Genomic DNA, 25560 nt, shown 5'->3' with positions numbered 1-25560 from the left:
TATATAAAAAAAAATACTATCATATAATATGTAAATATTCTTAATTAACACCATAGAAAAAATAAAACCCGCTTAATATAATATTCAAGAACAAAATAATAAATATTTCCCCTCTGGTTTGACTTTTTAAACTAGAAATATAAACAAAATAATAAAATGCAACATATAAAAATATAAATAAATTGAGCATAAACATAGCACTGATATTTTTATTTTAGTTTTCGCCACACATTGAATCACCACTCTTATGTACGCATGTGGGAATGTATCAAGTATCGTAGATGAATGTGAAACGTCCGTTTTCCTTACACAAAAAAAACTGCCATTAAACGTCTCATCAAACATCCTCACTGTCATGTACCGCCATTTCATTTTCTTTATAAAAAGAAAATGGCCGCCTGAAATGTCAGTCTAGTCTTTGAATACTGAATGTAACATTTCTGACTTTCACATCCTAATATCCACATTTCAAGCGTAAATAAGAGCGCATTTTGAGGCTACAGAGTTGGTCTGGAACGTCAAAGAAACAGCTACGAATAATAACATGATTGAACCCAACAACACAACAAAAAAAGGCACACGACCAGAAGTACGACAATTAACACTGCACAATATCATTTTTGTCAAAGGGGGAAAATAAATGACAACTTGGAAAACAATCAATGACATTTTTTTCTCAGCAAAATTTTGTACTGCGTGGAAAAATGAGCTACAATCAAAAGAGAATCCATTGATGGCACTTGGGAAATGGCTGACCTCGTTGTCGTTGTGATTAACGAACCAGTGGCGAATCTGTTGGCAAATAATGGAAAACTAAAGCAAAACAAATTCAACACAAATAGGATTTTTAACCCGCAGGCACAGTATGCACAGAAGGTCCAGTATCAAAATTAGCCCCGTTTGATTGTACAGTACGCTAATGCTGAAGGCTACAGGGATTGTTTGTTGTTGTTTTTGTTGGCCTGTTATTTGGAATTAAGCACCAAACCGTCACTGAACATTGGAGGCCTTTTCCACACAAACACAAATAGGAAAGTACAGAAAAATCTAAAAACCTTGTAAATTGTTCACATTTTGAAACGTGAAAGGAAATGCAGTTGTTTACTTTCCCCAAAATGGCTTTCTACACGTTTGATTGGATCAAGAACTTCAGACTGTTACAGCGCCATCTGTTGCTTTGGCATACAGGCTTATTTAGTGATTTTTTTTTTTAAATATGAGAAACTACAGAAGCAAATTGCTGCCACACACAATTCTAGTTTGACGCCATATGTTGGTATCACTTAAAAACATAAAAGCTATCATGGCATCATCATGTAAAAAACATGGTAAATGTGCAAAAACGTGATAGAATGGAATCCTTATCATGTAAGAATGTTGATTTAGTCCAAATGTGACAACTATAATGTAAAAATACGAGTGTTTTTAACCATTAAATGTGTGAATTTTATATATTTTTTCCTCACAGGGCACCCATTGACTGCAATTGACGGCACCAAATATCCAAAATATTTTGGCGGTGAGTTAAATATGTATTAAAAAAAAAATCACCATTAGTGTTACTCATTGGTATATAATTTGCTTTTTATTATAAAGGTCTTAAGCCCCCCACTAAAAAAAACACAAAAAAGTCACAAAAGTTTGAAGACCTTAATTTCCACTAATAAACTTTTTTTTTGTGTGGCAGCAAAACACTTTTGTCCGAAAAAAAGTCAGCATGGGCACAATTAAAGTAGTACAGCTATTAAAGTATTATTTTTGGGGGCACATAGAAGAGGGAAAATGGCTGTAATTTTAATTTTTGTATAATACACCATTGTCGCTATTTTGTTATTTTGCCCTTTTAAGTTAGTATTAATACTAGCTAATATGACGAGAATGCCGGTAGCAGCGCCACCTATTGATTTAAGGTGGATCAAAATCGGGGGGAAAAATACGACATACGTAAAAGGAAAAAAAAAAGTGAAAATATTCAGAATTTTTGTAATTAATTTGGACATTCAGATTTTTTTTTGCTTTTGTTCCTGTCAATTTTTTATATCCTACTCTTGCCATATTTAATTCCCAAATCGTACCTACTCATTGAATGGCTTTCCGCACATTTCTAATAGGCAACGTTGTTAGAGCGCCACCCGCCTGTGCGGCAGGCATTGACAGATCTAAATATAATAATCGTAAAAAAAGTTCTAGTCAAAAATATACAAATAAAGTAAATAAATACCTGATTAATTGTGGACAAGTGTTGCATGGGAATAAATTAAATAAAGTGTGAAACATTGTCTGTGACCATCTCAGTAGGTTTCCCTTTTTTTTCTTTTGACCTAGATTTGAAAAAGAATAACCTGAAATTCTTACAGTCAAACCACGGTTCAAAAACCTATTAACTCATGAGGGATCGGTAGAAGTGAGCGTTTCTGATGTGGGAGTGTAGTCATTCTGGCATTGAATAATTATGCTTCAGTGGCAAAGATGTCCAATTAGTTTGAACTGAGGAGAAATGGCAGCGGTTTAAAAACTGCATTTTATATTTCAGTCCTACCAGTTCCAATCGATTGAACGTCTAGCAATGTCAATGGCAATGGATGATGTGCTACTTTTTGGGTCTTTTGTGAACCAGGATTTGACTGTATAATACTAATAATCATGAAAATACACAGTAAACAGCAGCTCTTATTCTTCCACCTCACACCAAGTGGACTTTGTCCTCCCACTCCACCGGGGATTGGTCCTCGTCCGCGGGGGCTTCGCGGCGGGCCGCCACCTCCGTCGGCCGTTCCCCGCCCGGGTCGTCCTCGTCGGAGGTGGCTCGGCTTTCCGCCGGCGGCGCGCCGGCCTCGCTCGGAGCGGCGGCGGTGGAGGCGGCTTCCGGGGACGAGTCGCTCTCGGTGGTGGGCGGCGAGGGGATGAGGGCGAGGCTCTGCGGGTTGTTCTGCGGGGTGATGTTGTGGTTGAACCAGGCCATGATGTTGTCCAGCAGCTGGGCGCTGGCCACGGGGTCCAAGGCCTCCAGGCTCTGGGGGTCGCTGGGGGTGAAGGCCCCCCCCGGCGGCACCACGGGCGACAGCAGCAGAAGATCCGCTTCCGGCTCCGGAGACGGGAGGCACAACGGGGTGAGGGGGCGGCGCGGGGGGCTCCGGTCGGGAGCGGCCGTCTCCCCCATTTTCATAAGGCTGTCCCCCAGCTTCAGCAGCTCGGCGCTGAGGGGGGGAGGCGGGGGCGGTAGAGGGATGGCCAGCAACGGCGCTGGCGCCAACAGACGACAAGAGGAGTCTGTCCTGCGAGGAGGACGTGGCGGGTCCTCCCGAGTCGGGGCTCCGGCCGCTCCCCGAGAGCCGTCGGGGACTTCCCCCGCGGGACCACCGTCCGACTCCGGGGCGCCCTTTCGCCGAGATTCCTGTAAAGACAGCTGGATGGCCAGCAGGATGTTGGGGTCGTCTTCGTCCAGGGAGTCCAGGGCGCCGCGACGGCCGTCGTTCCGTTCTGGACCTTCTGGGGGGGGGGGAGAAAAATACATTGAGGCTGATTTACAGGTGTCCTATCATTAAGATTGGCCTGCCAAAGTATATCATGTATACTTCAATTTTCTTTTTCCAATTAAAAAAATGTTTCATTGAGGACAAAAATATATCTTTTAATATTAAATGAAGAAAACATTTACTATTGTTTCTTTTTGTCTTTTTGAAAAACTGTATGTACTGTTTTTTCCGCATTGCTTAATTTTTTTCTCCCCATGTATATTTAAAAAAAATGCAGATTGATTGGATGTCTACTGCCGTCAATGAGTTCATCTCAGACCAGTTGTTGATTGTAGACGCCATTGCTGATGAGACCATTTTCAATCTTTAAAAACAAAGTGGTATTTTCGTCACCCATGTTGTCGCTCCTCCTGCTGCTTTCGGGCGTGTTGCTGCTGCTCCGAAGATTGTGCAGATTCAGCATGTCTCCCCTGCGTCGTGCTCGGTGCCGTCGTCGATACTGAATGTCAGCTAAATCCTGCGGAGCCCAGTCCGTAATCAACCGTCAGTCATCGACCGGCATCTCTTTTTCATTTTTGATTTGTCGTTGTACCTGTGACCCTCGGTCTCTCTGATCTCCTGCTCCCAGCACAGAGTGCCGGCCCCCCATCTGGAAATCCAGCGGCACAATGAGCCATTTGGCAAATTTGAACAGTCAGGAAAAGTTTCACCTCAGGGGACGCGAAGCCCAAGTACTCCCAATCCCACGATGCTCCAGGGTAACTGAAAAACACGGAGGATGCGTTGTGATGGTTAATATTAAAATAGCCATTGACGTCAATGGTGAGCAACGAGTTATCCGGACTATTCTTTTTTCATTATAGAAAGATTTTGGAATATAATTTGCCCGGTTGCCAGGATTTAATGATGACGAATCCAGTATCAAGTCAATTGAGATGATTGTTGAGGAATTGTTAAGAACAAGAAAATATTCTTTATCTTAAATTTTCCACATTGTAATATCAAAAAAAAAAATCTAAATTTTTTAAATGAATACAAAAAGGGGGAGGCAACAGTGTTTGATTTGCAAAAAAAGATGACCGGATTATTCAACTTGTAAAAAAAAAAATCAGCGATTTAGAATATTGTTTCTTTGCAGGTCTCATCATTTTTTCTTACCTTCTGCGCAGAGGCTCAGGTGAGTCATTGGGAGCCACGCCGCGGGCCACCGACGCCAAGAACTCCTGCCGCTTCTGCTGGACCAAGCGAGTGGCGCTGACGATCTTGTGGCACGGCGTCCTCAAGTAAGAGCGGTTCACCTTCTGCGCCAGATCCTCCACCACCATCTCCAAATCCGTCTGGATTTGCCATTTATCTCGGTGTCATTTTTTATTCCATTTTTGCTTCAATTTTGCACGCGTACCTGCATGAGCTCAAAAATCTCCTTCTGCGTACTCCCCTGCGGCAGGAAGAAGCCGTACGGGTACGAGCACTTGAGGACGCGGCGCGTCTTCAGCAGCTCGCTCACGCCGTCCTCGATGAAGCGCGTGTCGGGCGGGGCGCCCTCGCCTGGCGGTGCACGGTATCGCAGTTAACCGTGGCTCAAACAAGTTCCCGTTTGGAGCGAAAGCGACTCACGGCTGACGAAAGCTCGGCTGAGCTGCTCCATCTTCTCCTTGGCCGTCTTCAGCAACTTTTGCTCCAGCTGGCGAATAAAAATTGGAATTATTCCAAAGTTTATGGAAGACATTTTGAAGTACTGAAGTACAGAAAGCTGGTACTACTTTGGTCCCAGTTCCAAAGCAATACAACAACTTTTACCCCACATTGTCAAAAAATGTTCAGATTAATCTATGATTAATTAAGTAGCCACCGGTATTGGGGGGAAAAAACGAAAAGATGCAAATCCTGATTTTGTGCATGTTTGGGTCACCTTGTAACTGTGTTCGTGGTTCTTGAATCGGGTGTAGTAGTGCATGAAGCGGTCCAGTTCCTGGAAGCTTTTGTGTTTTTTCTCAGCCTGACGGGAAGGGGGGGGCAGACAGAGCATATACAGGGTTTTTACCAGAAAAGCCTGATGGTAGAGAAGCATTTTTTTTTAAATGATATGAAATTATGACGTATTCTGGGATGCTCCGATTTGATTATTATTGACAAGCGCTTAGACGTCCAGTTTATTTTGACTGAACGACTGTCCTCTCAGTCAAAATAAAACAGACGTCTAGAGCCGTCATTGGTGATCAGATAGATTTATAAAGCGCTGGCTGAAATTCTGTGCACTTTTCTGCAATATTCCAATAGTTTAGCAATGTGGAAAAAGTAATACTAAAGACAAAAGATGCTTATTTTTGTTCCTTTTCACCTCGACCGTCATCTCTTTGGATTGGTCCTCCAGCTGTTGGATGACCTCGTATCGCGTACACCGGTAGTAGCCTCCCGTCGACGAGCTGTGCTTCTTCCACTCCTCCAGGCAGATCCAGCAAAAGTCATACTTGCACTAAAGGAGAGTTTGGACGCACCGTCAAAAACAAAAATAAAACCTGCGGCTGCGTGCCGTCTCTTGGCGCGACTACCTTGGCGCACTGCATGTGGTTGCAGCCCTCGTTCTTCTGAATGGGAGACTTGCAATTGGCACAGGGTTTGGAGTTGGTCAGCAGCCAGAGGCAGTTGGCGGCGTCCTCGTACGCTTCGCTCACACCTGCCACTGCCCGGGAAGCATAAGAGCAGGTGAGGCGTTTACTAGCATTGTACTTAGCGGGTTAGCGGTCCAGTATCAACATTGGCCGATTACCAGGCAGCCAGAAGAAGAAAAAAACGTACGCTGCTCGGGCTTCATCTCGGTGACTTTTTGGAGCCACTTCCTCCACGTGTGGCAGTCACAGGGCTCGTGGGCCTCGCCAAGGCACTCCCTGGGGAACATGCACAACAACAATGGGCTTTTGTGGTGAAATGGGAACACTTTGTGGAGATGAATATTTACCGTTCAAGACTAAATTCAGAAGAATGATTATGAAAGTCCATCGTCTCTGGCCAATTTTGCATAATACCAGTTCAAACAGGGCAAGTACATTTTTTTAAAAAGCATAAAATGTATCAAAGCTCTCTTTTTTAACTTGATTTTTTTTAAAATAAAGGTAAATCTTCCAGCGCCATTTACAACTACATTTAAAGCAATTGGAAATATGAGTTTACCAGCAAAATAGATGACCCTTCCCACAGTCGACAGCAGGCGAGGGCAATAACGGGAAGCCGTGCGGGTCGCTCTCACCCGGGCCGGGCCGCGTGAGTCGTACCGCCCGCTCACAGCGCGCCGCCGGACACCAGCGGATAGCGGGATTGTTTTCCACGAAGGCCTGCAGTGAGAGGAGAAGGTTCAATGCCGTCGACGACAGTTAAGATGAAGTTCGATGAATGACGGCTACCTTGATGTCAAACTGTAGGTAGCGCTGGTCCATCTCACGGGACACGACGCTTTCGATGACATGCACGGGTACCAGTTGGTAGCACTCGTAGGCGGGGCAAAAAATGTTGTGGGCGTCACCCTCTTGGATTTTTAAGTTCAGGAATCTGAAGGTAAATAATGCGAACGTTAGATGTTATCTTGAAATATCTGTTTTGAAATTGATTATTCTTTTTTTTCTTCAAAACAATTTAGTTATTTGTAATGAGTTTAACATTTATGTGTGTGGTGGCAGCTATATTGGTTGGGGCAATGTTCTCATTAAAGACGATGCATACACATTAAAATTCATTACTTGCTTATTTTTCAACTGATTTTCAAGGTAATTAAATTATGTTGATGTGAAAGCGTCTGATATCAACAAGCTGGCTGCCATTGACGCCAATGGACGTCCAAGCCACAGTGACTAAGACGTTCTGGCAGCAATCGAATCATAGCAGAAAATGCCAAATATCGGCAAATACCGGATCATCGTGACCTGCCCTTTTCAAAATGAAGTCTCGAGTGAAACGTACCCCTCCCAGCAAGCTCGACAAAACTCATGGCCGCAGGACACGTCGACGGGGTCCTCAAAGACGGAGATGGAGCACAGGCAGATGCCGCACTGCTCGCAAAAAAATGTTAGGACGGTGGGAAGTCGCTCTATTATTTACGTGCTCTCACCGTGGCCACGCCCTCGTCGGCGGGCGTGAGGCAGCTGTCCGTGGGGGAAGTGAAGGTGACGGTGACTGGCGAGCGCGGGGTCCGCGGGGTGCGCGGCGAGGGCAGCGTGTCCCAAGCGTTGTAGCCGCTGGGAGGCGGCGTCGGCATGGTCACGCCCGAACGCTGGCAGCAGCCCTCGGCGTCCGACATCCACGCTTCCAGCAGTTTCTCCCGGTCCCAGTCTGGAGCGAGGAGGCGGGATTTAGGCGGGTCCGAAAAGGCGAAGCGGAGGCGGGTTTCCGAGCGTTACCGTGAGCTCGCAGCAAAGCCTCGGCAGTGAAGAGGGGAGCTTGGAGCATGTCGGCCGTCTCCACGATTAGCATGTCCTTCAAGCGGCGGAGGTCTTGTAGTTTCAGGCCCTCGTAAGGCTGACGGATTAAAAACCAAGAATTATTGACATATTCAATTTTTTTTTTTAATTATACTGTAAAATATGTTCAGCTTTTGCCCTCCTCCCCTAAAAAAAGGCCAATGTACATGACAGAACAACAAATGTTGGCTTATTAAATATTATTATTACTAATCTGAAACCTCAAATATTCAAGAAAATTTGTGTTTATTAATTATTAAAAATTATAAATTAGTGATTTATTTTAACATTTTAAATTAATTTTCTTCAATTGGTTGGCCACCAATTCAGGGTGTCCCTTGTCTGGTGCCCATTGTCGGCTGGGATAGGCTCCAGCACCCCGTGTGACAGAATAAATGAAAATAAAGGAATTTTTATATTATTTTTTCACCATTTTTAAAAATGTAAACAAATACTTTTTATGGCTGGAAACATGCCACAATGGCAGCCATGTTGCTAGGGGCGAGATTCCCATTAAAGGCAGTGTGCCTGCATTCAAAATAAGTCATGAAATGTTAATTCCTCAACCAATATTTAATCCAATTTCTTTTAAAGTCAAGATATCTGCTATTAACTCTTTGTATCCAAAGACAGCGACAGACGTCCAATCCTTTACGGCCTGGAAACGATGAAATGATACACACAAAATACAAATAAAAATGACCTCAAAAGTACTATTTTAAAAGCCAAGAACCAAAACGAAATCCGATTTTGTCATTTTTTTTCGGTCAACCAAGCAAAGCGCCTCTCCGATTGGTCACCTCTTTATACTGCGGCAGCTTGACTTGCCCTCGCGGGTCGGCATTGGAGTGCGACGACGACGACGACGGCGGTGGCAGCGCGGTACCCGGCGCGGCCGTGGAGAAAACCATCTGCGACTCCAGGCTGAGGGCCAGCTCGGTGTGGTGATGGCGCTCGGCGTGGTCGCACGGTGTCAGCTTGTCGTCATCCTCGATGAACAGATCGGCGTTGCTCCGGATCAGCAGCTGGGAGACACGTTCCGAGGAGCGATTACGTTTTGGCAACGTTGAAGGTGACAGGCGTCCGGTCCAGATTGGACCTGACGGCATTTTACTACGCAGAGAACTCACCTCCACGCAGCTCTTCATGCCCGACGCGGCCGCGTAGTGCAAACAGGTGCTGCGGCGGTTGTCCGTGGCGTTGACGTTGGCCTTCTCGTATTGACCCCCTTCCAGCCGAGCCCCCGTCCAGCTTAGAATCATCTACCGGAACCCCCGAAATGATGAAATTATCAAACTTGAAACTCCCTCGGTGCGCATTTGTCTGCGGCGGCGTACCTGCAGGCAGTCGGCCCGCCGCTGCTCGTCTCGCTGAGGGCGCGCGAGACGCGGCGACAGCGCCCCCTCTGGTAGCAGCAGGATGAGCGGACCTTGGCAAAGCACGTGGAGGCACGTCTCGTTGTGCACGTTGCGCTTGTTGGGGTTGCCCTCCTTGATGAACAAGAAAGACCTGACGGCCAAAAGGGAAATGAGGAAATCACACGTGAAATGGAAATCGGAATGGCGATCGATGGCAATTAGAGGGAGGAGTTTGGCTTCAATTGGAGAGACCAGAAACGTTTCTGCTCTGCATCCTTGCTGTAATTGACATGAGGCCTGACAAGGATCATCAGAAGATTTTGTTTGTGGAGGATAGAAAAACTTGGAGCATACCTTAAATAAATGTACTTTTTTATTTTAAATGCTTGGGCGAAAAAAATGGCTTTTGCTGGAGTGTCAACGTGATATTTTTCGCCTTATTATCATGTCTATAAAACTATGTCTGATTAAAAATGAAACAAGGAAATGTTGGGGAAAACGTTTTTTTTTTAATTTACATTTGAAGACAAAATAGATTTTAGATTTGAATGTTATTAGTGAACGTTTCTACCAATCAAATTAAAAATGTTCTCTTACTGTTAATTGATATTTCATTGTGATTTTAGCGGTTTCAGGCACAAACTGATTTTCTCTCCTTAAATATTTGTATTACTTTCATATAGCACAGGGGTCTCATTATTAAATAAAACAAATACATTAATTGTAGGAACAGTTTCAGGGAAAAAAATTAGTAATTCAAATAGTCATAAATAAGAGAACAAATAAATACAAAGTAAAAAAAAGCCTCAACATGAATCCCAATAAAATAAATGTTTAAAAAACAATTACAAACATTTGAATAAATTGGCAAAAAAATAAATAAGACAAATAATTGTGCCACATGTGAATTTTGAATATCCACTTCTTACTTCTACTAACTACCACTGCACATACTCACATACGACCTGGGCTGGCTATGAATAGGTTAAACTGACGATAACTTTTGAAACTCTAGTGACAACTTGCCCTGAAATGCTTAAATCCTTTCAAAATATTCCAAACACAGTTGTAATCTTGATTTAAATTCATGAATAATCCAATACGAAATTGAACTGGCAGCGAAAGATCACTCGTGAAAAGCTACGATGAGTTTGTGAGTTTGTGCCAATGTACCCAACCGTTTTCCCACGAAACCGAACGAGCAAAAAAAAAAAAGTCCCACGCCCCTTTGATTAACTTTGCTAATTCCCATTCAGGCAAAAGTCGCTCTCACCTGAGCATCCGTGTCATGGCGTGGCGGCACACGTAGTGCAGCGGCGTGTTGTGCTGGTACTGCTCCCCGTACGAGGCGTTGGGGTCCAGACCGTCCCGGAACTGCGGGTTGCCCTCGTACAGCTGCCACGCTAGCGCCTCGTCACCGCCCGCCAGCGCCTTGCGGAACTTGGTGGCCGTGTTGCCCATAGCGGCGGCCGGCGGTGGCGGCGGCGGGGTGTGCGGCGACTTCCTCCCTCCTTCCTCCTCCTCCCCCTCCTCCTCAGGAGTGGCTCATGGTTGGCCAGTCCAGCCCTGCCTGGAGAAAATGAGAGGCAGTGAGAAAAGGGGCGTTGTCCATGATGGCGAGATAAGCAAAGAGGTGAAACAAAAAGATGGAGGCGGCGGACAAACGTCAACCTATCAGCTGTGTGTGTTATTTTACCGGAAAGTCTGGGTGGGGCCATGTGTTGGGGTGGGGAGGAAAAAAAAAAGATCATTATAAAGAGGGGGAGGTAAAGGAGGAGGGCAAAGGATGAACGTCTGTACACACACCATCGATTTCTCTCCAGGCATTGATGAAAAGCAAAATGCGCTCGATAAAACAGGCATCGTCTGGCTTGTCTATGTGCGTTTGTGCGGGGTAAATTGTCAGGGTTAGATTTTTCAGGGAGGGCAAGTTAGCTTCCCTAGCAACAGGTGACAACATGTTGATGTGTCAAATTATTATTTTTTTTGAATGCTTGACAAAAGCAATGACATATTTGCGTAAATTGTTTTTTAAATAAAGTTTTTTTTTAATCTATAATTGTAACAAAGAGTCCAATTGTATTAAATGTCTCTCACCGTAGCAACAAAATAAACCAGAGGTAAGGATATTTGTAAATAAGTCATTTTTTATTAGTTTTTTTCCCAATATGCATTCATTTATTTTTTAAATTTATTTTTATCCAGGAAAGGCCAGTACTATTATATTTTTTTAGCTACCGCCGCCACCCTATTTTTTTTAAAAAATAAAAAACATTTAGAAATAGCAAATATGTAACCCTAACCAGCACAAAGAAAATCCTAATTTGTCTTTATTTTCTAAACTACATTTTACCAGTAAGTTAACTCATTCACTCCCATTGAGTTATGAACAAACCCTCACCTCAAAAACTTTCACTGCACCTGAACATAATAATTCAATGCCATTTTCATCACTGCCTAGCAACGCCACAAGTTCCCATCCTTCTTCTAAAGACCAACAACAGCTTCAACCCTGACTTCCCATTTCACAAAGAGGCCACCATTTTGAAACTGCCAGCTTCTCCTCCACTTAAAGACAATGGCTGCTTCTTGTCGCACACGGTACATAATGATGGTCTTTAAACATTGCCATCCGCTTAATTTCCTGCTTCTTTGCCCACCTCTACTTGACTGAGTATATCATTACAGTGTGGAGTCCACCACCATCTTGTCTGGCATCTCACAAAGAACCTCTTTTAAATGCCGGGGTTCATGCAACCCCCCCGCTCCTTTCTTCTGGAGGCCCACCCGTCCACGAAATTTCCCGACACGCCAGATGAGATGCATACCCTTGCCATGATGCTTGAAAAGTTTTTTGTCTTTTTTTCCACCAGCGAGGGTACAGTTAATAAGCAAACTGGCCTGCTTTACTTCCAGTCTACTTCCCACTTTTGTGCTAAACAACGGCAGTAAGTTTGGAATTTCCACGGGTATGCACATATTAACCGAAGTTAGTGTTCAAATTGACCCGCTAACCTTAATCCGACAATGTGCGGCCAGATTCCAACAGGTGGGGGGATTGTTGGAATTGTTTATTCAGGAGTTTAAATAAAATCATACATGAAAAGAGATTTGTATTTTTTAATTCAGCCAGTTAGTGACTACATTTTTTTGCTTTGCCTTAATAACTGCACTACGCAAGTCATTTACAGACGTAGCTGTTTCTATTTTGATTCTCAAATAATCATTCAGAGATTGTTGACATAAATATTGCCCAAATATTTTCGTCTATGTGGTTGTTAACTAGTGTTAATTGTGGGCTATTAGTTATTACACTCGGCCGCCATTTTGATATCAGTTTCTATGGCTACTTAAAGTTCAACATGTTATTCGCAAAGCTCTGCCGCAAATAATGATAACAGACTACTGTATTTCAATAGAAAATATAATGTAATGGTGTTTCTGTTCACAAAACTGGGGGACATTCTAAGATTGCTAATAAAAATTATGGCAAAAGTTGTTGTTTTTTAACTACAGTACAACTCTAAAATCATAAAATGACTAAAACATTCATTAAAAATAGAACAGTCTTTATTGTCATAGTACATGTACAACAAAATTGAAAGTGGATAAAATAAAAAAGACAATAAAAAACGTAAACCACATACATACAAACATTTACTTCATATTTTCAATTCTCATATCTCTGGTTATTTGTTGGTTTTGTGTTCAAACGATGTTCTTTAGTCTTTAGTTTTGTTCGTTCTTGGCTTTGTGCCCTTAATTTAATTTAATTCTTTTGTTGTCGTGAACCACTCCAAGTGCTTTTATAATTTGACTAACAACGGAACTCCTTACAACAACGACATAATCGTAAAATCACGACAATTAATTCAATTATCGCCTAGCAATTAGCATTGAGCCTCATTGTTAAGTTTCGTTAATGGACACTTAATCACGTCGTAACCTAAAAGTCAAAGAACAAAACAGTAACAGAAGCTTTAGCGACATGAGCTAATAATGGTGTTAATTAAGGTGGTAAAGTTGGGCAACGCTTAAAAATGAAGCGCTTCCTTGGCGAGACGCGACCCCGGCCTTTGTCCAACAAGACGGCCGGCCGCGAGTGCTTCAATACCGGCGACAAAACCCGGAAAAGACACGGTGAGCTAGAGGCAGCAGCGGTGTACCTGCTACTTGCTGCTAATCAAATTAGCTTCAAGATGCTAACGCTGTATAATAGCCCTCGGACAAGAAATCAAAGCAGCGTTCAACTCACCTTTGCCGCCGTTTTCACTCGCTCCACGGGCGTAGTAGAAGCAACTCTCGCTGGGCCATACCTCGCTGTCATTCGCTGGAGGGGCTTCTCCTCCACTTGAGCATCCTTCCGCAAGCAACGGGAGACAGCCGGCCAGCTGGCAGGGCTGTGTGGCGGGGTAGACAACGGTTAGGCGGCTGCCGTAAGAGGGATGAGACTGTCGGTGGCTGAATGAGCAGCTGGCGCGGGTGTTAGTGGCCACTGGACCGCTTCCCTGTTGTTGTTGCTGCCAGGGAGGGTACCAAACGACGCATGCGCAAGGGTTGTCACCTGATTGGACGACTTTCTTCTTCTACATACATACTCTCACAATCCTCGTAACACTTGCCTGAAGAAAAAAAACTTTCCCATCAAAATAAATGAAAAATCAATTTTGCACTTACGCAATTGTTTAAAATGTTGCAAAAGACGTTGCATCCATTCTGATTAGGAAAAAATGCTGCCTACCTAGAAAATTAGTTGAGAAATAAGAAAGTCATGTTATAATAATATCCACATAATGCTTTTTTTCACTTTATTTATTTACAATAAAAATCAACTGATAAGGTTCATTAACATAAACACGTAAATATTCAAAACAAATAAAGACACGAACAAAACAAAACTGAACAGACCGAAGTTTGCACATTCAACATTTGTGCTGTAGAGGGCAGTATAACATGATTTTTATTTTTTTATTTTTTTTATTAGTTTAGGCACTTTATAGGTAATTGGATGTCAATATCATAGATGTACATCTTCCACGTAAATATAATGTTCAGTAACAACAACTTTTCATTTGGTGACTTTGAAATAAAATTAAAACAAAAAGATAACATATTCCATGAATTGCTCGGGGAGGTTGACTTCCTTGCTCGATTAATAAACAAATAAAAGCAAAATGAAGTGTACTTAAACTAAAAATGGACAACACTAAAAAAAATCTCTTAAATTTGTTAGTAATTGAGCTGGAATGCAACCACAACTCTCTGTGGAATGATTGTAGTAAACAAACACTAGATTTCACTAGCCTTTGCACTTTTTTTCATCTAATTATCTTAACTTGCAGCCACAAATACTTTGCCTTTCTAGGAGTGGGAACTCCCGTCAAGGTGCCAAAAAAGACGCACGGAGGAAGGAAAGGGGCGGGGCTAAAAATAAAAAAAATGCTTTTTGACGCATCAGATGCGCCAGTTTCAAGTCAGTATGCAAAGGAAGCCCAAAGGAAATCAGCAGGATTGTCATTATTTCTCACACACGCGTGGGTGAAGTGGAACAAAGCATAAAAGGTAAGATTTTGAAACAAATAAAAGAGATTTTTCTATGTGAATGATGGAAAATTGGCCATCCAGGAGGATATTCTTCTATTATGGAAAATATGGAATTAAAGGGCTGGTGTTTAAAGTGTTTAAAATGGGTCAAATGGGAGTAACTATGAGTAGAAAAGTGTTTTTTTAGTAGAGACTTTTACTGGGTGGATTATGTTTACAGTTCATTCATATTTGCGAGTTGAAGTGATGTCATGTCTGTAATATTTTCCAGCAGCATCTTTTTCTGGTGAAATGTGGGTGAGACGCCTGCATAGAAAATAACTGAAATATTTGTCAAGTGAAATAAAAACATTTTTAAATGTGAAATGTAAACACATAGCAATACATTTATTTAAAAATTAACTGCACCTTTACAGAAATACAATGACAAATAAAATACAAGAAATAAACAATCAATCAAAACAAAAGACAATAAAAACCCTTTCAGAAATGAAAAAATAAAGGGTTGGTGTAAAAATGTAAAAATACATTAATTTAAAAGGAAAATCTAATTCTGTCACTCCCAAAAAGCATTTTTTTTCTCTAGTGTCGCGTGGGTTGTATACTTGTTACTTGTCTTACACAGTAACTCATTGTTTGCTCACTGAAAAACAGGGTGGAAGAAAAAAATAATGCTCTTTCTTACCCGCTTCTCAAAACCGTGCAATTTTTTTTGCCACATTTCCACCACACTGGCATTCCTCAATTTTTTTTTTACTTTGGGTGAAAGTTGAGACGGCGTACTCGAATATTCAAAGAAGCGACAAATTTGCTTAGCAACTGGAAACACGCATTTAAATGGAGACGGTGACTCAAAAATCAAATTAAATAAATCCCCAACTTTTGCCACATGGAGAAAAAATAACACAAACTCCCCCAAACTATTAATTTTTTTAAATAAAATATCTTACACAACCTTCCTTCTACAAAGGATGGAATTTCTTGAATTTTACTGTTGTCATTTGTAGAACAGACAACAACGTCTGAAAGTTTGGCATACCAAAACAAAGCTCCAAATGAAAAACAAACAAAGTTGAGAAGCGACATCACAAGGACTTGTTAGATTTCCACCTCTGTCCTAAAATGGACGCCGCCGCACTGTCGTAGGACAAATGAAGAGAAAAAGTCACTAGTAGTAGTACTAGTAGTAATACTCGTAGTAGTACTAGTACTAGTAGTAGTGCTAGTAGTAGTACTAGTAGTAGTGCTAGTAGTAGTGCTAGTAGTAGTACTAGTAGTAGTACTAGTAGTAGTACTAGGAGTAGTACTAGGAGTAGTACTAGTAGCAGTACTAGTAGTAGTACTAATAGTAGTACTAGTAGTAGTAGTACTACGACTAGTAGTAGTAGTAGTACTACTAGTAGTAGTAGTACTACTGCTACTAGTAGTACTACTAGTAGTACTACTAGTAGTAGTAGTACTACTGCTACTAGTAGTACTACTAGTAGTACTACTAGTAGTAGTAGTACTACTGCTACTAGTAGTACTACTAGTAGTAGTAGTAGTACTACTGCTACTAGTAGTACTACTAGTAGTAGTAGTAGTACTACTGCTACTAGTAGTACTACTAGTAGTACTACTAGTAGTAGTAGTACTACTGCTACTAGTAGTACTACTAGTAGTAGTAGTAGTACTACTGCTACTAGTAGTACTACTAGTAGTACTACTACTAGTAGAAGTAGTAGTAGCAACAGGGTGAGAATACAGACACAGCAAAATACATTTTAGACATAAATAAATAGGTTGACTTAAATAAATAGGTTGGTGGAATGTGCGTATCAAAAGAAATAAAGGTACTTGTTTGGTTTTAGTTTTGATTTTAACCAGATTTGACAGCAAATGCAAAATTTGCTCAATTTAGAAGTCTTTCAAAATGCTCCTTTAACAGACACATGACATGTTTTTTGTTCATTCAACAGGAAATTTTCCCTTTGGTCATTCAAAATTATTAGTTATTTTTGTTTACAAAGTCGCAGTTAGCACAATGCTACTTCTGTTTGTAGACAGTGTGAGGATTGTATCGGATGTACAATGCAAAAAAAATAAAAACACCGAGACAACAGCTGCAAAGCAGCAGCACAATGTGTGGAGGCGAAGGGCAGGAAACACAAGAAAACCATTTTCAAAAAAAGAAGACTAAGGCCGGAAGGAAAGTCATTGTTATGCTGCGGCAAAATCGACAGAAAACAGCCATTTTTAACCATTTCATTAGCTGAATTGACTGAGACGGTTGTCCAATCATCCTTCTGATGTGACGTAAAAAGAGTTAATGAATAATTAAGTAATTTAATTTCCTTTTTAAAATGTTTAACTGTTTTATTTTATCTTTAAATTCCGGTTTTATAGCCTTTTTTTATTAAGGATTTTCCCATTTTTTGTTTTATCCATTGATTCATTTTATAGGCCGATTGATCCTCACAAGGGTTGCGGGGGGTGTTGGAGCCTAATGAATAATTAAATAATTTAATTTCCTTTTTAAATTGTTTACCTGTTTTATTTTATCTTAAAATTCCGGTTTTATAGCCTTTTTTTATTAAGGATTTTCCCATTTTTTTTGTTTTGTCCATTGATTCATTTTATAGGCCGATTGATCCTCACAAGGGTTGCATGGGGTGTTGGAGCCTATGAATTGGTTGCAAGCCAATCACAGTTTTTTGTCAATTCAATGTTTATTTTTATTGTTATTATTTCTCATTCAGTGCCATTGACAGCAATTAATAGCAACTCCATTTTAAATTGACATTAAATGATCATTTTCCAGCGGTTCGATTGCTACCGACCTTCCCAGTCCAAGTAAATTGGTGGTCTATCGTCGTCAAGAAGTTACAGTATTTTCTCGCGTATAAGCCACACCTTTAAAATTGCCTTTGTCTTGCGTTATGGCGTTTCGTGCATGTCAAGTCTAATTTGTGCGCATATAAGCCGTACCCTTGATCCAGTCATCATTTTTTTTAGTTACAAATACGGCTTATATGCGAGAAAATACGGTAGCAGGAAGTCCAAACCGCTTTCCACGCCCACAACACCTGACGCAAAACAGACAGGATGCTATATTTTGACTTGACCAGTTTGTTTTTTTGACCTAGCAAGAGGAAGTGGTTTTGTTATCAGCATCAGTCTTCACTCCCAACACGAAACGCCGCCATTCCGCCGTCTTCTACCAGAAGTGGAATGTAAACCCCATGTAAAAAAAATGACTTCTTTAAGCAGTCACCGTAAAGGTCAACGTTTTCTTGAACGATGGTTGCGTTCAATGGTTTTCCTAAACAAACTGCTTCATTTTCTTTTCAGAAAAATAAGAGTTTGAGCTCTGGGTCATGTCATTGTTTCGACGGAGTCCCGCGAGACATTTTTCGATCCGCTTTGGTTTCTCAGCTGTGCTTTGATGCGACCCGATGCCCAAATTAGGGTAAAAATATCGACAAATCTTGACAACGGAGTACTGATTTTTTGCATTCTTGTTTGCAGGAGGTCAGGGTGACATCATGAGCGATCGTTTCGATTGTAAGAACTGCGAGGAGTCCCTGTATGGACGCAAGTACATCCAAGTGGAGGATAACCCGCACTGCATCCCGTGTTACGATCGCCTGTACGCTAATACTTGTCAGGAATGTAAAGAAATCATCCAGCATAATGCAAAAGTAAGATTATTTGGATTATAACGGCATGTCGCGGTTGGGATTGGGTAGAAATGTCGAACATTAGCAGCGGTGGATGGGTTTTCCATGGAAGTGAAAGTTTCTGAGGGAAGAGTTTGTTCACATCATCACTGACAGACATGGACGGCCAATCCAAGCAAGGCAAAGTGTCAAAATTTCAGTCAAATTGGATGTACGTCTAGTAAATATCAAATTTTCATTTTCAATAAAAAAATCTGTTTATTGTGCTTTATATTAGCATATATTTAAACAAAAAACAACATCAAAAATACATGGAAATCCAAAAAATATTTTTTGTAGGAATGTTTTGGTGACCAAAATTATTATTTTTTGCAAGTTCATGAACTTTCCTAGCAGCCTGCTAGCATAGCAAACTGATTGTTAAATCGTTCCACGTTAATGGCACCGTGTCTTTTTTAACGGCATGTACTTGTAAATAGCTCGTTTTCTTACAAAGCTAACTCAGCTAGCATCATGCTAGCAGCTTTGTCCTAGCAAACTGATCATTAAATGGTTTTATTATACTTGCACGTGTTTTTTTTTCTTGACAGCAGTCCCCATGTCCTTGTAAATACCACACTTTTTCCACAAATGTAGTATAATAAATGCTATCGCTAACAGACAAAGTGTGATTGTGTTACGGAACGCTAACGCTAGGAGGCTGTGACTTTAAATGAATACTTTCAGCTAAGAATGATGCTAGTTAGCCTTTAAAAATCCATAAATCGTCGCTAAAAGGGAGGGGGGGAAAGTACTCCTAACTCTTTCGTCATCCCGTAAAAAAAACGAAGAAAAAAGTGTTTATGTAAACACCCGTTGATGTGACAAAGGGCCACGAGCGTCCCGTAATTCGCAATCTCCGTGTGAGGGAGCGCCAGTAAATCACGCCACTGCTTACTTTGGCCCTCCAGCTCGCTCACAAGACGGAGCGGCGGCCATTCTTTATCCCGTTCGCTCCCTGGCCTGTAAAAGCCGTTTTTCGCCCTCCGTTGAATGGGCCCATTTATCAAAAGCTTGAAATGAACTGCTGTTGAACTGTAAAAACAAAACAGAAACATTTCCCAACGGGGATCGTGGGTTGACCACGAATGTAGCATTTTTTATAAACTAGTTTTGGCAGGAATTGTGTCGATTTTTGGTAAACTCGATTAGGAGGGGCAAATGAACGTTGGATTGGACGTCTAGCGTCGTCAATGGCAGGCAATGAGTGAGTTAGAATGATTTAATGAGTTCCATGGTTTGTTAATTTTTTTTAAAAAAATATTTGGGTGGGATTTTTCAGGTTTTTTTTTGGTCTGATTTATTTTCAGTTTTTTGGTTTGTTCATTTTTTATTTTTAAATGTTCCCAGAAATTATTTTCTTGTTTTGTTGGGATTTTTGTGTGTGTGTGTGTGTGTGGGGGGGGGGATTTCTTTTGCAGTATTTGCAGATTACAGTTTTTGTGGTATTTTTTTGTGGGTTCATATGATTTTGCCATTTCGTTTTTTTATGTTTTCGATGTGTGTATGTGTTTATTTATTTTATATTTTTAGGGTTTTCGTGTTTTTTTTTAGGGGCCATTGATCCTTTGTAAAAAGATGATCCAAATACACCCCAAAAAATCAAGATGTTTTATCAAACTTTGGGAAGAACTGGATATTTTTGCCCAAAATTGCATACAGCTCAAGAGCACCTTCATTTTCTGGGTTTTCCGATGGGTAAATTATGTGAATCAGGTATAGAATATACACAGAGATACATGTTTTTGCCATTAAAAATAAAAGGGCCTTTTTTGGGCAAAATTTTTGGTTCAACCTTCAATTTGAGGGGCAAAATGGAAAGAAAAATGTGTATGTAAGGAAATCATCGGCCCTAGCAGTAAAAAAAAATCCTGATACGTTGCTTTTTTGAACCAATTCTTTGTCTTTCAGGAGCTGATTTACAACGACAGATTCTATCACGAACATTGCTTCCGCTGCATGCGTTGCGAGCGGTCGCTGTCCGACGAGCCCTTCACCAATCAGAACGATGCGCTGGTGTGCAGCGAGTGCTACGGCAACGAATTCTCCTCCAAATGCGTCGTGTGTGATAAAAAAGTTCTGCCTGGTGAGTGGAAACCTTCCCTACGCGCATAAAAAAATACTTCTAGTACAAGTACATGCAAATATCCACACATGTAGTACAAGTACACATACATTTTATAACTGTAAACACAAGTACACGTCTTTGTATACAAGTCCATGCACTTCTAGTACAAGTAAACGAAAGCATGGGTACTCGTAGAACAAGTATGCACAAATGGATGTAATTTTAGTACAAGTACACACGGCTGTATAACCAGTATGTGGTAGTACCAGTAAACGTAATTGGATTACAGGTAAACCCAAATACTATTTGTACCCGTAGAACCGATACACCCAAGCACACATGTTTGTAGAATTAGTGTTTGTAAGTGTACGTACAGTAAGTACAGGTCCATGCAAGTACTTGTGTATGTAGTACAAGGACACGCAAGTGTGCACAAATGCATTTAATTATAGTACAAGTACACACGCCTGTATAACCAGTACGTGCAAGTACATGTATGTGTAGTACCATTAAACTGTAAACCCAAATAAATGTGCATAATCGTTGAACACATACACTCAAACACACGTATTGGTAATACTAATGTTTATAAGTGTATGTACTTGTAGTACAGGTTCAAGTATAAGTACTTGCCAAAGTACAAATGGCAAAGACAGCCATTTATGTCAATACCAAAGACAATTATATATAAGTCGAGCACTTGTACTAAAAGTACAGGACTACAAATTACTATTACTTACTACAAATACATGTACTTGAGTTCCTGTATATAGAATACATAACAAGAAATAAATATAAAGTGACATTTAATTACCCATGTAATAAAATTTGGCACTTGTGGATTATTTGTTTATATCCGCCGATGGCAGACGTTAGACAGATTATGTAAAAAAATATATAGAAACACGCCTTTGGCACTAAACCAGTTATTCATGATATACTTGATGATCTGTGACGACTACGGCTGGGAATGACAGCTATTCAAGGTCTCTTAAATGAATAACAGGAACAAACGTTTGCGTTTATCATGTCATCAACGTGTTGCTGATTGATAGGATCCAAATTGTTGGAGTATGGCGATTCCACGTGGCACGAGGACTGTTTCGTGTGTCACGGCTGCGAGAAGCCCATCGGGGCCGAGGCCTTCGTCCCGGAAGAAAAGAATTACTACTGCATGCCGTGCTACGAGGGCCGACTCGCTCCACGCTGCAGGCAATGCAACGAGGTGAACGCGGTGATAGGCCGTCGACGGCGACACAGGCTCCAATTTGTTTGGTCAATGGCAGGCGAAGAGTTAATAAGCAGAGGCTTGGACATGAACAAAAATGTCATTGGTTGAGAAATAAGATTAAGTGATGTCATCATCTGAATTGCCTTTGTTGGGATCGTTGTCTGTACCAACATGGCTGCCCGCGTGCGTACGCAAATATTGTTAAAAGAAGTGACAAATGGTTTTAAATAGTAAAATCAATACATGTATTTAATTGAAATTTGAAATATATTCTTTTGAAAATTGGAATAAAAAAAATGACGACAGGACAACTTGAGGAGTAATCAATATATTTTTTTATTAAAAGTCATGTAAAAAAAGTAAGTTATGACTTAATTGTGTTTGCCATGCAATGTATTAGATGGAGATGTTGCCCCTACCAAGATGGCCACCGTAGTTGGACGACGCCAGTCATCTTTACATTCTTTTAGTTCAGTGTAATAATTTAAAATAATGTATATATAAATAAAATATTTTTTAAAAATGTATAAACAATATAATATAATGAAGCATTTAAAAAATAATTGAAAAATAACTACTCAATTGAACAATAACTGCTTTTGATAATACATTAAAAAAAAACCTGATGAAAAATACATAAAAAATAAAAATATTTGACTAATGAAGCTAATTCATAAAACAAATGTTTACATATTTAAATGTTCAGATATTAACATGTGATAGACAGTTTTTCCTTTAGTCTTAAAAAAGACGGAGTCGTCTTATATTCGGGCCAATACGGTATACCTCATTTTGTTTTGTTTTTTTGTGCTTTTTGGGGGCAGGCTCTCACTAAAGGGGGCGTGACCTACCGGGACGAGGTGTGGCACAAAGAGTGCTTCTCCTGCTCTGGCTGCAAAAGCCCCCTTGCTGGCCAACCTTTCACTTCAGAAGGTGAAAAACCTTACTGCGTCAAGTGCTTCAGCACCCTCTACGCCAAGAAATGCACCGGCTGCAACACGGCCATCACGGGTGGGCCAAATTACAAAGTCGCTCGCAAATGTACGTCTCGCCCGCTTTGGTGACGCCCTTTTTTTCCGCAGGCTTCGGGGACGGCAAATACGTTTCTTTCGAGGAGCGCCAATGGCATCGGCCGTGTTTCAAGTGTTCCCGATGCTCCGTGTCGTTGGTGGGCTCTGGATTTTTTCCGGACCGGGAGCAGATATTGTGTAAAGACTGCAACAGCGACGAATGACGGACATGAACGCTCCATTAAAAAAAAAAATAATAATAATCTGAAAACTTTTATCAATTAAATATGGATTCGGAAGCATTTAAATGACAGTTGTTTCCAACGTGTTGTAACATGAAAATTTCAGTGGAAGTTTCTGAGGTGAGAGTTTATTCAGAACTATTGACGTATTCTCATTGCTAACATCAAAGTGAAACAAATTAACATTGTTGATGCAAGATGGAAAAATGTATTTTATTATTGGCCGCTCTGAAATAGTCGCATGTTTATATTTTAAAAGAAGCCTCACATCTTCCCTTTCTTCGTAGCAATGTAGCATGTTAGCATGTCATAATCGCCTACTATATGCAACCTTCACCTGTTTTTTTATTTTATTTTTTAATGTAAAAACCAAGAAGCAATTCCATTTTTATTAAAATAATGCATTCAAAAAGCTCTCCTTCCAACCTCCACAGTCATAAGACGGAGCTCTGCCCACTCTGCGCCCTAAAATAGCGCTCCCATGCGAACCCAGTGCTACAATTACCTCAGTGAAGCGTCTAAATATTTACAGTTCACAACCTCGTATTTATATCATCGCGACATCATGATGGAGGAACACCGCCGTGGTGCGTGGTTTTCATTTTCCACCAATAAAACCCATGCAAACAATTAAAAAATACGACTTTAAGCGGCGCCAACGTGACCTCCGCTTCGTCGTAAACTCCAATCCAAAGTTGTCACGCGACAATGCTAACGTGCAGCCACTTCCTGCTTTTGAACGCCATTTACGAGCTGAAACTGCAACTAAACTCTTCGTCTTATCGACTCCGGATGAAAAATAAATAATAAAAAGAGGACCACGCGGTGCTGTTTTTTGTCCCACTGCTTTCCCAGGCTTCGTCCTGAAATATATTTGACCTCATTTGAGGCGTTGTTAGCTCCCAAGAGGAGGAAAGGAAGGACATGGTGGCAAATATTCGTAGTATTGAGTCACTGCTCTACACGCAAAACTTGTATGGATTCATAAATCAGTGAAAATAGAAGTGAGAGTTTTTGAGGTGGGAGTATATTTGTAGAGTATTAGCGGAAATTGACACAGATAGATGTTGTTTGAGTGGAAGTGAAAGTTCTGAGGTTAGTTTGGTCATAAGTTATTGGCTCTTGGAATTTCAGGCTTTAAGCTTTTGGGTTGCCATTGACGACAATAGACGTCCAATACATTTTAACCGGAAAGGAGCTGTAAGCCATCTTTCGATATGCAAATGCAACATTCTCGTTTCTATGCATTAATTTTCTACATTCTCTAATCATTAAAAAAAGAAAACTGCAATTGCTCTCCTTTAAATACAATAATATTATTTGATATCGCCTATAATAGTTTTTGGCTATTTTAATAGTTGCTTTTAAATACTCTTTTGTATGTATTTATTTTCTCCTATTTTTAAATTTCTACATTTACTAATCATTAAAAAACTCTCTTTTAAATATTGTATAAATCCCAGTGAAATGAAAAATATTTTTTTCATTTAAAAAAAATGCAAAATATTTTATTTTAGATCTCCTATTATACTATTGGCTATTTTAATAGTTTTTTTAAATACTCTCTTGTATGTATTTATTTTCTCCTATTTTTAAGTTTAAAAAATCATTTAAAAATGTTTCTGGGGTGGGGGTTTACTCATCTAATTTCCTGCTTAATTCGAAAACGCAATCAATTCTAAAGTTTACAACCACATACCACAAAAATACACCTTCATATTCGGCTTTCTCCCCCATTTCCACGATTACACGTCATGCAAATTCCAGAAACTTTTTTTTAACCGCCTAAAACAAAACAGCTCCTTTTACAAGTCACTCCAAACCAACAATTTGAACATAAACGCCTTGAGGATACAGACTGCCATTTCCTCTGCGCGCTCAAGAGGACAACAAAAATAAAGCGTCCCATACAGTGACTCTCTTGATAATTACCATACAGCTGAGTTTAGGAATCCTGCTCGGATGCAATTAAAAACGGAATTTCTTAACGTGACAGGAAGCGACGCTGACACGTACACGAGGCATTTACCGATGGAATGTGGCGTAATTACATTTGTAGTAAAAAAAGACGAAAAAAATGCGGTCTTTGAGTTACTTTTAATAATAAAGTTGATTAACTCATTTAAAAACAGTGATAAAGGTCCAATCCTTTTGACCAAGGAAGACTGGCGTTGAATGCGTTTTATGTTTCGGCAAAGATTTCTGAGCTGAGTTTATTCATAAATTATTGGCAGCCATTCAAAAGGATAGTTATATTTTAACATAATTAATAATGAAAAAAAAACTTGTTTTTATCTAGTAGAATTTAAAAAAATGTTAAAAAATTAATAAGATATTATTTACTATTAATTTGTTTAAAATTCAGCATACTTTGTGTTTTAGGTTTTTTTTTTAAAGTAAAATTAATAGTGCATTAGCTAAGTTCATCATTTTAGTTTAACAAAAATGAATCCAACTGATCCAAATTGGATTGAACGTCTAT

General features: G+C 40.4%; 2 protein-coding genes across 3 annotated transcripts; one reads left to right on the top strand and one right to left on the bottom strand.

Moving 5' to 3' along the window:
• Positions 1 to 195: 195 nt before the first annotated feature.
• On the bottom strand, positions 196 to 13824 carry LOC144067216 (ankyrin repeat and IBR domain-containing protein 1-like). Of its 2 annotated transcripts, none has more exons than XM_077590774.1 (21): positions 13541 to 13824; positions 10559 to 10855; positions 9265 to 9436; positions 9058 to 9189; positions 8728 to 8952; positions 7868 to 7985; positions 7579 to 7799; positions 7431 to 7519; positions 6878 to 7022; positions 6648 to 6808; positions 6276 to 6364; positions 6029 to 6159; positions 5818 to 5952; positions 5389 to 5475; positions 5094 to 5160; positions 4879 to 5024; positions 4635 to 4813; positions 4187 to 4238; positions 4069 to 4125; positions 3870 to 3993; positions 196 to 3489 (listed from the first exon to the last, which is right to left on the bottom strand). In XM_077590774.1, exons 2-21 carry the CDS (start codon positions 10744 to 10746, stop codon positions 2684 to 2686), a joined length of 3324 nt encoding a protein of 1107 aa, XP_077446900.1. In that variant the 5' UTR covers positions 10747 to 10855; positions 13541 to 13824; the 3' UTR covers positions 196 to 2683. The 2 variants fall into 2 exon arrangements, with proteins under 2 accessions (XP_077446900.1, XP_077446901.1); XM_077590775.1 differs by having other exon boundaries at positions 196 to 3486.
• An 897-nt stretch (positions 13825 to 14721) lies between these two features.
• LOC144067396 (four and a half LIM domains protein 3-like) lies at positions 14722 to 23490 on the top strand. Its single transcript, XM_077591142.1, has 6 exons — positions 14722 to 14847; positions 18337 to 18509; positions 20439 to 20613; positions 21651 to 21820; positions 22651 to 22837; positions 22909 to 23490. The coding sequence occupies exons 2-6, from the start codon at positions 18354 to 18356 to the stop codon at positions 23058 to 23060; spliced, it is 840 nt and encodes a 279-aa protein (XP_077447268.1). The 5' UTR covers positions 14722 to 14847; positions 18337 to 18353; the 3' UTR covers positions 23061 to 23490.
• Positions 23491 to 25560: the final 2070 nt, after the last annotated feature.

The sequence above is a fragment of the Stigmatopora argus genome, chromosome 21, assembly GCF_051989625.1.
Source record: "Stigmatopora argus isolate UIUO_Sarg chromosome 21, RoL_Sarg_1.0, whole genome shotgun sequence".
NCBI classification, from domain to species: domain Eukaryota; kingdom Metazoa; phylum Chordata; class Actinopteri; order Syngnathiformes; family Syngnathidae; genus Stigmatopora; species Stigmatopora argus.
The sequence above is the reverse complement of the archived record's forward strand: the minus strand, read 5'-3'. Positions and strand labels throughout refer to the sequence as shown.